The sequence below is a fragment of the Osmerus eperlanus genome, chromosome 20 (genome assembly GCF_963692335.1).
Source record: "Osmerus eperlanus chromosome 20, fOsmEpe2.1, whole genome shotgun sequence".
Classification (NCBI taxonomy): domain Eukaryota; kingdom Metazoa; phylum Chordata; class Actinopteri; order Osmeriformes; family Osmeridae; genus Osmerus; species Osmerus eperlanus.
The window spans coordinates 5,212,059-5,226,053 of NC_085037.1; the positions used below are offsets into that span (position 1 = coordinate 5,212,059).

Sequence of the window (13,995 nt, forward strand, 5' to 3'; positions counted from 1 at the left end):
TGTGTGGGTGTGTGTCTACTGTATGGGAGTGTATGTGTGCATTTGTGTGTGCCTGTGTACTTGAGAGAAAGAAATATAAAGACAGAGACAGAGAGACAGAGACAGAGAGAGATAGAGAGAGAGAGAGAGAGAGAGAGAGAGAGAGAGAGAGAGAGAGAGAGAGAGAGAGAGAGAGAGAGAGAGAGAGAGAGAGGAGAACAAGTCACACATTTCTAAAACTATGCCTCCTAAGCTAAGATGCTATTATTGTTCCTCTGCATGCCATTGTGAGTAGCCCTGCTCCTAGGAGACTCTGTCAACTAGACATCTCCTTACACAGACCTGCTGTCAGACAGTGTGTGCGTGTGTGCATGTGTGTGAAGGGCACAGCCGAGAGGGAGTGACAGAGACACTCATCTGTGACTGTTCTGAATGTGGCCTGGGCGCGACACTTCAGCCCCAGACTCTTCAGCCAAGCCTGGCCCGGGCCGGCCCGGCCCTAGCCCCAGCCCACCCCTGGAACCAGCCACTCACAAAACGGCCCAGTTCCAGCATGAGTCAGGGGTACCCGAGCCTCCTGTCGTGACGTCGAAGTTCTAACAAGTGAACTGTCACAGTGGAACGGCCATGCTCGTCAGACCGTTTTACAGCACTTCACATTGCTTCTTCTAATTCCAGGCTCCCTTGTAAGAGATGTTACTTTTAGGATTAGTGCCACAAAGAAGACATTTTTATCTGTTTTTTTTTTTGGCGGGAGGGAACAAATGAGGGTGATTACTCCATCATGTGTCTATGCACTAATCATAGCTTCTATATCTGAACGAGAAGACAAAACTGTTCCTATCCAATTGTAGAAATGTAATCAGTTGGCCATTGTCTTTGGGCAGTGATGAGTATGGAAGTTTTATCAAAGGTTCTATGCAATTAAAACACTGCTTCGAATAGGAATAGTCACTCAGAGAAAATGCCCAAATCAAAAACATGTTTAAAAAAACTCTTACAAAAAAACGATTTCTGACCACCGTGGGCATCCAGTTAGCTTAGTCACACACAATAAAAAAAACATCCACTCAGAAAGGTAGTGAGAATGTGTCAATAATTACATAACTGACAAAACAAACGGCATGTGAAAGTCTGTGAAGAAACACCCTGCAATAGTCTGAAATATATGAGAAAAATGGCTAAGCTTGTGACACGGGAATGACCCAGACAACAAACGACACAGTGCCTGGAGCTTTGAATACTATATGATTTCTCACAGACTGTTTTCACCACGTCCTCTTGTTTATAACCCCCAAAAAACCTGTTGAAGGTGATTGATGGCGTAGGCCGAGGACTATAAACAACGGCAAAATCATTTCTGAAGTCTGGTGGCTGAAACGGTCATGTCACATTACTGGCTGGCAGTGGCACTTGCGACGACACGACGGAGCCTTCAAGACACACTCGCGATGGCAAGCAGCGGCCAGCCCTGGGTTCGTTTAGATGTGTCATGTCATCTGTCTTACATGAATGAAAGCCGGCTATGGGAAAACTCTTGTTTCCTTTAAAGAAATCGATGATGGGGGGGGGGGGGGGGGGGGGGGCGAGGATGCTTGTTTTTATTTGTTTCTTAATAGAAAGTGGTGTAGGCCTCAAAGAGGTTGGGAAAATGTGTTTACAAGAAGGTGAGTAAGAGGATTTGCTACTGTTAAGCTGGGGAACAAGGAAAGGGAATGGAGGTCGAGGTCAGGAAAATAGCTCAGATGTTTCAACCAAGCACAGCTCCGACATGACAAAACACACAAAGAACATAAGTATGTGTCAGGCATATGGTCCTTGATACATGCTTTTAGATAAAAAATATACTTGTTGGTATTCGTCGTCTATTTCTAAAGCCTTCAGTGAGTTGTAGAGTGCTTTGGAGAAATTCTCCAAAACAGAAACCTGAACTCTTTCTATCAACAGTTGAAAAAAAGAAGAAAAGTTTATTTCATTAATTAATTTATTTGAAGCTTTTTATTTTTATTTTTTAGCTTCTTCTCTCCTTTCACAGTATGTAGGCCTGGGCCTAACGAGCTTTCCCTGCCTCCCCCGCCCCCCTCCCTCCGGTCAGAGAAAACGGATGTTTGTGTGCTATCTCTGCCTGGCTGGAGGAGTTATGATTTATCTGTTCAGCTCATCCAAACGGACGCGCTGACAAGCAGGATTGTTCTCAGCTCATGATAAATGCCCCATAAACTAACGCTGGCGGCCTCTTAAATGTTCCAGCTCTATATCCCTACTCTCAGCTCGCCGTACTGGGGAAACCCGGGAACGGCATGGCTGGCTCTAATCACCATATTAGAGCCCAGCGATAGGATCGGATTTTCAACGCAAACACAAAGCAAAACAAGTAATCCTTTCATGTTTGTTCCAAATTCGAACAAATTCAAAATCTCGACTAAATAGCCCTGCACATGCTGGGATAATCCTGCGTGGCGTTTCCGCACAACGCGGGAGATTACTCTCCCTTACGTCGACGTGGTAACGGGGACGACGGCGAGAACGACAAATCCGGCTCGGCTCGAACCTCCCGAATCCTCCGGCAGAATCGTGTTCCGTACTGACACGGCGAGACGGCAGGGACAAGGGGGAGGAGGCCCTGAGTTGACGGGGCGGAGGAGTGATTTGTGGGAACACAGGGAGCCGCACACTCCACCTCATCATCGCCTGCTTAGCTCCCGCTTGAGCTCCTGCCACCTCGGCCAGCTGCAGCGCTGCGCTCTGACTCAGCGCCTGACCCTAAATCACACCTCCAGCCAGGACGCCAGGCTCCAGGAATAGGTACACGTCTTTCCCTCCCTCCCTCCCTCCCTCTCTCTCTCGGTTCCTTCGCCCAGGTCCACAGACCTTTAGTGGGGGTGACAGACAGTGGCTGGATGACAGGGCTGAAAAACAAGCAGATAAATCAGTCTGCACGCCTACCCAGGGCTCCTCCCCAGTGCCCATCACTCAGCCTGACGGGCAGCACCTGACACCTCCCCCTGCACTGCCCATGATTTAAACCCGCCTCCCAACCCCCCCACCCCCTCTACCCCTCCTCCTCTCGCCGAGGGCGCCATAACCGCCCCTACAGCTGTTTAGACCCCATTTACCTCTTGGCTTGTTCATCATCACAATTTCCAGCCAACCCCCCCCCCCCCTCTCCCCCCTGAGGACAACATCCTAGATGGGAAAGTGATTCTCTTAGGAGCAGGAAGGGGGGGGGGGTTCGTTTTAAACATCTAGAGCCAGCTAGGCAGACTTGAGGACAATGTATCTTTTTGATTCTCTCCCCCCCCCCCCCCCCCAAATATCGGGGTATCACGGGAATGTCTCTACTGTACTGAAATGACACCACGTGCGTGACTGTGTAACGGTGTGTTTGTTAAGACGGGCTAGCAGCCAGCTTCCGGCTAGCTTAGTCAGGGCTGAGTCAGCAGGCCTCCAGCAGAGGGGAGGCCGGGGCTGGAGCCTGGGAGATGGGCCCTCGGGGGGAGGGGGATCAGGGCCGGCCGGCTGGGCTGATGCCGTCCTAAGCCAGGATTTAGAAGGGCTTACCATTCCCTCTCCCACAGGCCCCATCACTCCTCTGGACACGACTGAGGAGAGCCAGCATCATGTTTGCTCATAGATGCACTTCTTAATCACAGCTATAGGTACCAGTACTGATGCTGAGTGGGTGTAAGTTGTGTGCGTAAGTGTGTGTGTGCCTATGAATGAGTGTGCTTCGCTTGTCTTCCTATTTACAAACACCTCCCCTCCTCGTCTGTAGTTCCAGGATGTTTTGTAAAGGAGCTGACAGGTTCGAATGTATTTGCCAGTAGCAGCAGCAGCAGCCTGCATCATGTTGCTACTGGGCTCCTCAAGATGTCTTAAAGGCACATTACCTCGGCGATGTCACTGGTGTGTGCTGGGAGTCTACAAAGATTTGAATATTCCAAATGGCCTTCTGTCTTTGTGTGGGTGTTGTGTGTGGTTAGTGTGTGCGTGTGTGTGTGTGTGTGTGTGGGGGGGGGGGGGTGAACCAGTTCAAAAGAACAATCTTATTAAATTATCTCTTGCCTTTTACAGCTGGCTAGTCACCCCACTCTCTCCATCTTGCCGCCAGGTCAAACATTTGTCTTTCCATTCATGGGTGAATTTGTATTCCGTTAAGATGGATTCCCAGTGGCGGGCTCTTGGTAGCAAGGGCAAAGTCCATGTCTCTCTCACTCTCCCCCTCTCTTTTTCCCTCCATCCTTCATTGTTTAGCTACACAAGCCAGGACTTCAATGGGGGGGAAACTGAGATTGCGTGGAAGGGAACCTTCGCACAGAGTCAACAAACCATCAACAGCATGGCCGCTGTTTCACTTGCGTTCAATTAACTGATAGGGAGATTCTCTACAGCACATTAGAAAAACGGACACTCGTCTTGCCGCCACAGTGGAAACTGTGGCGTGCCGCGCTGCAGTACGCTCGCTTGCCCCTGGTGACCCCTGGGAGAGGCAGGGTTGATTGGCCATGTGCCTGTTTATTTAGCAACACAATTAAGCTGACACAGATACTCCCAACACTAGGTGTGCCACTTTGGCTTTAATCAAGTTGTCAGACGAGGAGCTGTAATCAATGAGGCTATTTGCATGAACGCCAGGCTGCAAGAATTGCCTCTGCCACCTGTTCTGGCATCGGTAGAGAGCCCGTCGAGCCACAACTACAGTACGGCAAGAGCTGGGGAACAACCAGAGCCAACATGGGTGAACAGTCTGTTAACACTAAACTCGCCATTTGGGCGGGAAAAGTGGGGAGTAGGACGATAAGAGCGTCACTTCCTGTCACATGCTCCCCCCCACCCAAGGATGTAGCTGACTAGCTATCACAACCGTTTAATGTTATCCATCCCACACAGCCGCTTGCCGTTCTCGCTCTGACTCATGTTTCTGAGGACGAGAAGTACCCCTCAAGGTTTTTGGGAACGTCACAATTGTTTGTCACGGATAATTAGGCCGACCAGCCAGTAACCTTCAGAAAAACAATAGGGGGGAATAACAGTCACACACCAAGGCTGCTCGCTTGACATTTAGACAGAGGTGTCTGAGTTCTCTATCTCTCTCTTCTTTTTTTTTTTTTTTTTTTTTTTTACCCTGTCTGTGACACTGGATACACTCGGGAATTCAACGATTCTACTGTAGATGTCTACATGTCAAATGACCGTCCATTCTGGAGTGTCAAGCATGTTCAAAACAGGAATGATAGTCTCTATCTAGAATATTTAGAAGATAAAACGCTTGACAGTTTTTTCACACGGCAACCTGCTTAACGTTGGCTGTAGAGATTCAGACAAACACGAGGACATACAAGCTATTCTACCTTTCCATTGGCTCGGAATAATTATTATTTCCAGTATAGAAATTCAGCACTAATAAAGGAATATATCCTGAATTAAATTAAGCCCAGCATTATTACTTGTAAGGAATCAGGTAGTGAATCTTAGATTAAGTCTGACTCACTGAGCTGAGATAGGGAGGGTGTCTGCCCACAGGGTGAATCATTTACTAATAGCTGCCCAGTATCTCCACCGATCCCCGTTTAATAATAATACACTTGCAAACAAATGCAGGGACACATACCACTTTCTGACACTTTCCATGTTTTCCCCTTTATTGGAAAAGTGCATGATAAAATATTCATGGCGCGCCGGGCGTCAGAAGGGTTTATTCACAAGCTGCAGGGAGGAGAAAGAGAGGCAGAAGAACAGCTGTGGAGACTCAGAGTCAGACACCTGCAACGTACCCACAATCGACAAACACCAAGCTTGCCGTTGTGAAGTCACAAGACAGTCGAAAATGTGTCCCTTTTCCAACAGTAGCGAGGGAATGCCAGTTCTATGACCTTCGAGTGAGGGTCACTACAATGATGCTAATGATGTCGGCTAATTAGTCTTGAGTCACAACACTGGTCGTTGGTTCCTCCGGGCAAGGTGAGGAGGATTATTAGGGACACAGTCAAGACTTCAGAAGACATATGTCCTCCCTTTACCTGGACTTCATCCCTGGTAAACTAGGCCAGGATGAAAGAGAAGACGCTGTGTAGGGTGCAGGACGAACACGTGTTTGACTCCGCTCCAGATGGGAAATGGATTTGGTGCTCTGACTGACACGAACGTAACAGGAGCAGCGCTAATATAGTGCCGCGCTTTGAACAAAAACACTGTCCCAAATGAGTTTGTTTCAAACACAGAGTGATGGGGCAGACAGCGCGGTATGAGGAAGGCCCAAAGCACAGCTCTGGGACACTCAGGTACAGGAATACTCCTTTAACAAGGTGGAATCTTCCCATTAATCACCTCCCTGACACAGTCATCCAAACAGAGCAGCTACGGTAATAAAAGCTTCCGCTTTGGCCTAATGATTTTCTTTTTTATGTTCATCTATGGGGGAAACACTGGAAGCCATCAGTGTGCCTATGATGGTATTGACAACGCTGATGAAGGCATCCTTGGAATGCTGAGGTAAATTAACTTGGCAATCAGCAGGGCACAGGGCTGCCCAGGAATCCATTCTATCCACTTCATGCAGTCTATTAGGACTTGTGGTATCACCTGCTAGCTGGCACCTTGCTCTTAACAAGCCCTTCGGGTCTCCTAATAGAGAACCACACCAACATGTGGCTAGCTGAGAGATGGGGCATCATTAGATCCCTCTGGGTCTGGTCCGGTCGACGTCACCAGGAGTCCAGTGGCACCGAATCCATACCAAATACTACCCAAACAACATGGGATCGGTCCAAATTCTGGTCAAACTAAAACAACAACGCCATAAAAACGCACCGTGTAACCCATCCCTGGGTTCTTTTGTTTGACTTGAGAGGGTTTGGGGGCTGACACCACAATTCCTTTATCTCCTCCACGCAGAAGATCAAGTTCGCTATCGTCACCTCTGATCGTGCAATTAGCGTCCCATCATAGACGTGCTCACCGCGTCGACACCCATACACCGTGACACGCTCCCCAACAGACGTCCCCTCTCTGTGTGGACGTGGAGGAAACGAGAGCGGGAGAGTCAGGGCTGACCAACCAGAACACGGGCTGACCCCTTCAGACGGGACGTGCTTGTCTGAACCAAACACACAGACAGCCTTCGGTAGATGGAGCTGATTTGGTATTTGGTTGGCTGATCGCAGATGGTGAGACGCGGGAGAGCTCATCTCTCCCCTCCGTGTCCTCCCCTGGGCGCTTCGCACATTTCCCAGGCCGCTCTCCGCACGTTCTCAAAATAACCCTGTGCCCATTATGAATGCAAATCAGAAACATGGCTTGAGACCAGTGCTGGCAGGGGGTTTGTTTGTTAATTGCCAGGTTTAGTGAGTTGTTTGGTTTCCTTGACGCCGCCGTGATTGACACGGAGAAAACCCAAACCTCTCGGATACCTTGGAATGGCAAAGTGTACCTACCTGGACGCCTTTACCGGATGGAAATCGTTTTGTGGAAGGATGTGAGTGCTGAAAACACGATACGATGAGGCATATCGTTCAACAGATGGGATAAGGAGATGAAACATGGTGTATGTGTTTGTGTGTGTGTGTGTCAAACAAAGGCAAAAACATAGGCCACACCCACACACGGCCAGTGACTCACCCCACTGAAGAGGTGCCAGCTGCAGGTGTCCCAGGACCAGCTGGTTGAGGACTCCCTCCACGCTGGCCTCCCCGTGCCTGCGCATGGACGGGTGGCCACTGGTTAAGGACTACACCTTGGGAGCTTCAGCTTGGGGTCGTCAGTCAACACACACATACGCAGAAGGTCCTGGACTTTGGCACCAGCAAACACAAACACGCAAACCCACTAAGCCAAAAGACACACACCTTGATAGAGTAGAGGTTCTCTTTGTAGCATGCGAGGGGAGTGCAGAGACACAGACTGGCACATATACTCAAGACATTCTCAATAAAAGCTATGTCAGTGTTGAAAGGCACACTGCTGCAGTATGTACTGCTACATCGTGAGAGTGGGAAAAACAGGAGATGGAGAAAGGGAAGGAGAGAGAAAAGAACAGAGAGAGACAAAGGAAGACAGACAGAGAGAGAATATCTTTACCGTTTTATACCCATATTAATGAAAACATCTAGGAAGTCGGTTAACCTCGGAAGTGAGGCGAGCCGTTGGTTTGGTTGGGTCGATCCAATTGCTACTACTAAACACCCACCCACACCAGGAGTGGGGCCCTTTAGAATCAGATGCTTCAGTTGCACATATGCCGCTGAACACACAACAAGCTCCAACCTGCTACAGGTGACTGCCCCTTCACTTCACATGAGCAGCCTGAACGCACCCCCTGTCGGAGAAATTTAGAATGGAACATTATATTCTGAAAATACTGGTGCTAGCATTCCTTGCCAGCAGAGAACCCTCTCCCCACATGACCTATAGATGACACTAGGCTTACGTAAACAAACTGACCTAGGTTGACCATTATCATACTAGAGGTGCAATAAACCTTATCTGTGTTGAATGAATTATATGGTCAAGCCTAGGGTCAGAGAACTCTGTAAGTTCCCACGTGCACGCGCACTCTCTGGGAACTATCATATTGACAGCTGATATGCTGAGGAGGGGACTTCTCACCAATAAAAGGTCTTACCTGAAGACTGGGGAGCTAGACAAACTTTGTATTGCGATCAGACTTTGTCTCCTTGCTGGCAAGCATTAAACTATTTTACTTTCTTTGAATCCAACGACTCTGTGCATTACTTGATAAAGAAATTATCCTAACACCCCCCCCCCCCATACCACAAACACAACAAAAGGCTATAACCAGTTAACCTTTCCACAGCGCTACCAGAGGGCGGAGAGCAGAGAGCCGGGAGAGCTGGGAGAGCGGCACGGACATGTGCCGGGGCTGGAATAAACACCGGCGCTCCGCCAGGTGACTAGCTGGATAATATGTTATGATAAGGACGACCTGATCGGTTTCCACCGCTGACATTTTGAATAATGGGAGAGCAGAGTGGTGTCGTGGAGCCGAACGGCTGTACATTAACCTTTGAGGACGCTGGACACCGCCTGCAGGGTATCTCACCCCCCGAACGGCACCGCCGCTACCCCCACACTGTGACCCACTGAGTCCCATGAGGGGAAGGGTAGCGAGCGAGCATTGATCTGCAGCTGTTCCCATCCCTGTCAGTGGGTTGAGCCAGGGGGGTGCTTGGCTCGTTTTGGGGTGTTTACGCAGATGTGGTACATGACGTGTGCCAGCCGGGAGGAATCCCCTGGCCTCTCTGACGCCGACACCCTGACAGACTGACTCGCTCCTGGCCTGGCTGGTACTGAAGGAAGCACCATCCCCCGCTCCACACCCTCGTGTGTGGGGGGCTTGAGGACACCGGGGGCAGGGATGAGGCTGGTGGCTCGGGGGGCCTGTGTGACAGGGAGTGTGTGAACTTGGAAAGCCTCTCCCAAAGGCTCTCCTGTTCTCTCTTCTCCGCCTGGCCGCCTCCGACTCGCCCACAAGCTGCTTTTCGATCGATCGTCTATTTTTAGGCGACTGTTTTCTTCGGGATGGAAATAATGCACATTGATTTTCAATCTGGATTAAGTCAATAAAACGAGCCGATTGGTGGAGATGTTGTCTGTCAGTTACTAATGGGGAGCCGTTTGGAATGTCACTTGTCTGTACCGCCCACGCGTTGCCAAATTGCTTGTAGATAAAACAAATGCACATCATCATGGGAGTGTTTTTGCATTCATAAAATTTGAAATAATATGGCAAGTTCAAACGCTTGGGTGGACTTGATTAATAATGAGTAACCCCCCTCCCCCCCACACACACACACCTTACAATGTGACAACACTGTGTTTTGGTCATTGCCACTTCATTACTTGAGGGCTGGAGGACAGAAGCCTTCGTTACATGTCACCACGCCCTGACAGCCCTGCCGAACACATGACAGGAACCCTTGGGAGCATCTAAGATGGGAAATCACTGGATCTCACTGGATATATATGCATCATTTATATACGGTACATATGACCCCTCCTGTAACTGTCTCACCGGGATGACAGCCTTCCAAATGCTCGAAGTGACCAGGGAGACAGAGTTGAGCACTTTGGGGGAGGAGGGGGGGGGGGGGGGGGGATGTAATGTGGCAGGACAGCGGACACTAATTCTGATTCCAGGCGCTTGCAGGCCGACATGCTGACAGCGACGCGGGTTAAAGTTCAAACGGAAGCAAGTCCAGTACACACCTGAATGCCAAGGATGTGGCACGGTGGAGAATACCTGAGCACGCACGCACGCGCACGCACGCACGCTCCAAATACTTGCCATACGCCTTGCCATCTGTCACAGCAACAGATCAAGCCCAAACGCAAACTGAAGGGGACTCCAGATGTGGGCTCCAGATGCCTGCCTAACAGCGCACGAAGCACCATCGACAACGTTTAACGTGTGTAAGAGACCCTCCCAGAGCACGCCCCCCCCCCCCATCCTGACCGAAAGCACCCGGTCACCACGTCGCCATGGTGGAACGTCCGAGCCACAGGAAGGATATGATGTTCCATTGGATGCCCAGCTTGTTGTTGATCTGGCAGCCGTGGGCGTGCCTGCGCTCCTCCTCCAGCTGCTTGGGGTTGACGAAGCGTGTCGCCTCGTGGTCCGGCCGGGGCAGGCTCTCAAAGTCAAACTTGTCCACTTGGATGGCCATTCTGCAGGGGAGCAAGAGGAAAGATGGTCAAACACACACACACACACGAGAAGACAAATGTGAGGCTATCGAGGTACACTGCTTCTCTTGATAGGCAAAAGAAAAAAGCGGCTTGTATCTTTTTTCTTTTCTCTTTTGAGAAGAAGGGTTTTTGAGGCTGAGACTTGACAAAGGCCGGGAGATGTCAGCTCTCAGCTCCCGCTTCGAGTCAAAGCTTTTAAACACACCACAGATGGTGATGCAGGAGACACATTTATTACACCTTTCTCTTCAAGCCTATGAGAGATCAACAGAAAGGATAATTGGGTCCGTGTTTGGGTAACGTTTGTGCTGAATAATTTATATCCAAATTTCATTTCAACAAATGAGAGGCCGCTAACTTTTTGCCTGGTGCCATTCCTCCTGCACTGTTGTGAGTGTTCTGGCAAGAGTCCATGGGCCCCTAATACATTATTTATCTGGTTGAGCAAACGCCCTAAGGCAACCTCCCACCATGTGGTGTGTGTGTGTGTGTGACTTTTGTGTTTTTTGTATTTTTTATTCCTTATTTATAACAGGAGCTAGTGAGAGTTTATCGCCCGAGGTAACAGCAACGTGTCATATCCGGGACTCAAAGTCTGGCCGTTCGGAGGAGAGCTGAGCACACTTCCTCGCTGATCAAAACGAAACATCCCAAAAACCTCTAGACTAATTACCTCGGTCAGCTTCCCTGTATTCCACTCCAAGATAAAAGTATCAATTGTATGCAGTGGTACTGTACATTCACAGGCACAGTTCCCTCGAGAATGGAGTGAATGAGTGAGAAGACCGAGATGGTAAGAGAGAGAGGGAAAGAGAGACAGACTGGAGGGAGGTTAGAGGAGAAAAAGAGAAATGGAAAGTCGGAATGGTGCTAAGCGAGACGGAATCACATTCACACTGTTAGTATAGCAACCTCACTGCTGTTCGCCGAGGCCAATTAATGGACACCAAGGGCGACGGCGAGCCCACAATGCACCGGCAGCCTCCTATGCAGCCGTGCTGAAAAATACTAGCGCCTGATTGGCCTTTTTTGACTTTTGAGGGAAAAAGGTGTCGTCTGGAGGTGTCCTGGTGCCCTCTGTACCCTCTCCCGAAAGCGGCTCTGCCCAGTTGAGAATGAGGTTCCTGTGATCCGCTCTCATACACACTCACACACACACACGCATACACACGCATACACACACACGCCCCACAATGATGAAGTGAACCAACGTCTTCGAAAGAAATCCACCCTCCCACGAGTTCACAAAAATGGCAGAGCTTGTGTCAGGTTGAACTGCATCTTTTATTTCTCTGCATAAACAAGTTAAATTGATGTGTGTTGGTAAATGTCATTAATGTTATCGAGTCTCTTTCAGTAATATATCAGCTTCCTGAATCAATAGATGAACCTTTGGTCATCTCATTTCTGTCCTGTTTCAAAGCCTCAGAGTGGATTTAATTGTGATTGATATTAAGCTAAATAACACAGCTTCACATATAAATCGATTCTCAGCAGACAGGGAGAGTAATGATAGTTGTTTGATTGTGTGTGTTGGTTGGGAGGTATTAACACTAAGCCCCCTGGACACTGTTTAAGCACAAACCCAATCTAAACAATCATTTTCTACGAATGCGTTTAGGCCTCAGATCTTTAGTGGGTATCATTATTAAAGATCACTCAACTATCAAAAAAACCCAATCTACCTTAAGATCTTGGGAACAGTGAATTACAAGAGCTAAAAAGAAAATCTTGCTTAAAATTATTTTGGACTGTCATTCTTCCTTTTTTTTCAAGAATATGGCAGTGTGGGAGTTTGAGGAAGGCAGCTTTTTGCAGCTAACTGCAAATTACCTGGACATCAGACTCTAGTGCGATATTGGGGCTTTTCGTGAAATAAATTGCCAGTCACAGTACCTTACACAGCTAGGTCTATACACAGCAATATCTATATTCTGTACAGAATACACACACAAGTAAGGGAGTGTGTGTGTCAGAGAGATTGACTGAAAAATAACAACAATAAGAATACAAAACTATATGGTAATCAAATTGTGTACGTAGAAAGTGTACGTGGTGAATGCTAAGGGTGTAAATGCAAAACCATATATAGTACTATAATATATATATATATATATATATACTGTATAATATAGCCTACATATATATACCGTATTTCTTCGATTAAACGCCGCCCTCAAATATACACCGCCCTCGATTAAAAGCCGCACCAAAAAAATCTGAAAACTTATTTAATTGGTTAAATTATAACACAGTATTTATTACACAAGTAAATCACAAGTGTACAATTGAATTACAAATGTAATTCGGGAATTCACCTTTCATCAACCCCAAGTTCGCGTGCTATCTGTTGCTGCTGGTGCTTTCTGCACAGCTTTTTGTTTGAAAGCTAAAGTGTAAGAACGTTTCGGCATGCTGCTTCAGAGTTCTACACAGTGTAGACACACGCGGCTGCAATTTTACACCAGGCTTTGTGTTTGACCTCCTTGTCTATTCTTTGTTTGTCTATGGCGGCACTGCAGCTACAATTAACTAAATGTCTCTTACTAATTAAACGCCGCCATTGTATAAACGCTGCACCAAAAATTAACATTGTGTAACAAATGCTGCAGCGTTTAATCGAAGAAATACGGTACAGAAACACACGCTTAAAATACAAATGGTAATGATTTATCTATGAAGGCAGTCATGGGGGGGGTGGTTGCGTGTGGCTGCTAATTTCCATGCTGTTGCTCTCTCAGGGAACATTCCGGATGTATGTATCAACCGGAGTGTGTTCCATCTCTGGATGCAGGTTCAGAGGACTGAGGGCCTCATTTACTAACATTAGCACGGTGTATTTCCGCATTTTGCGTGGTATTTATCAAACCAGATCCTCGTCGGGCAATCAGCGCCTTACTCCGCCCTTTAGTGTTGATTAGCGCGCCGTTAAGAGACGGGAGAAATCGGCTGCATGTTACTACCACCATGGGTGATTCGAGGAAAAGAAAAAGGTTCAGCGAACAGGAGATAAATATTGGTTCACAAAGTTACAGCTAACATAAACATGTTACAAGGAAGAAATACACCTCTCCCCCCATCTCTTTGCGACACACACCCACTTTCCCTTATACCCTCCCAGCAGCGGTAATCTGCGTTTTTACTCAAGTGTGCTGCCTTTGTAAATACGATTTTATGTCTTTACCCACTATTTTACAACTGAAATGGGCGCAATCCTGTTAGTAAATGAGGCCCTGAGTCTCTCTGAGAAGGACAGACGAGAACAAAGCTCACACCGACTGACTGGCTTCATCAGTCAGGGTCCCAGCGGGG

General features: G+C 48.1%; 1 protein-coding gene across 1 annotated transcript in view; it reads right to left on the minus strand.

Annotated features, from left to right (window-relative positions):
- trappc9 (trafficking protein particle complex subunit 9) overlaps positions 1 to 13,995 on the minus strand; it is a 90,585-nt gene that overhangs the window by 4,114 nt on the left and 72,476 nt on the right. Inside the window, exons 20-21 of the mRNA XM_062446057.1 lie at positions 10,509 to 10,662; positions 7,597 to 7,687 (exon numbers count right to left, since the gene is read on the minus strand). Coding sequence (XP_062302041.1) covers positions 7,597 to 7,687; positions 10,509 to 10,662 — 245 coding nt within the window. The remainder of the gene's footprint in view (positions 1 to 7,596; positions 7,688 to 10,508; positions 10,663 to 13,995) is intronic.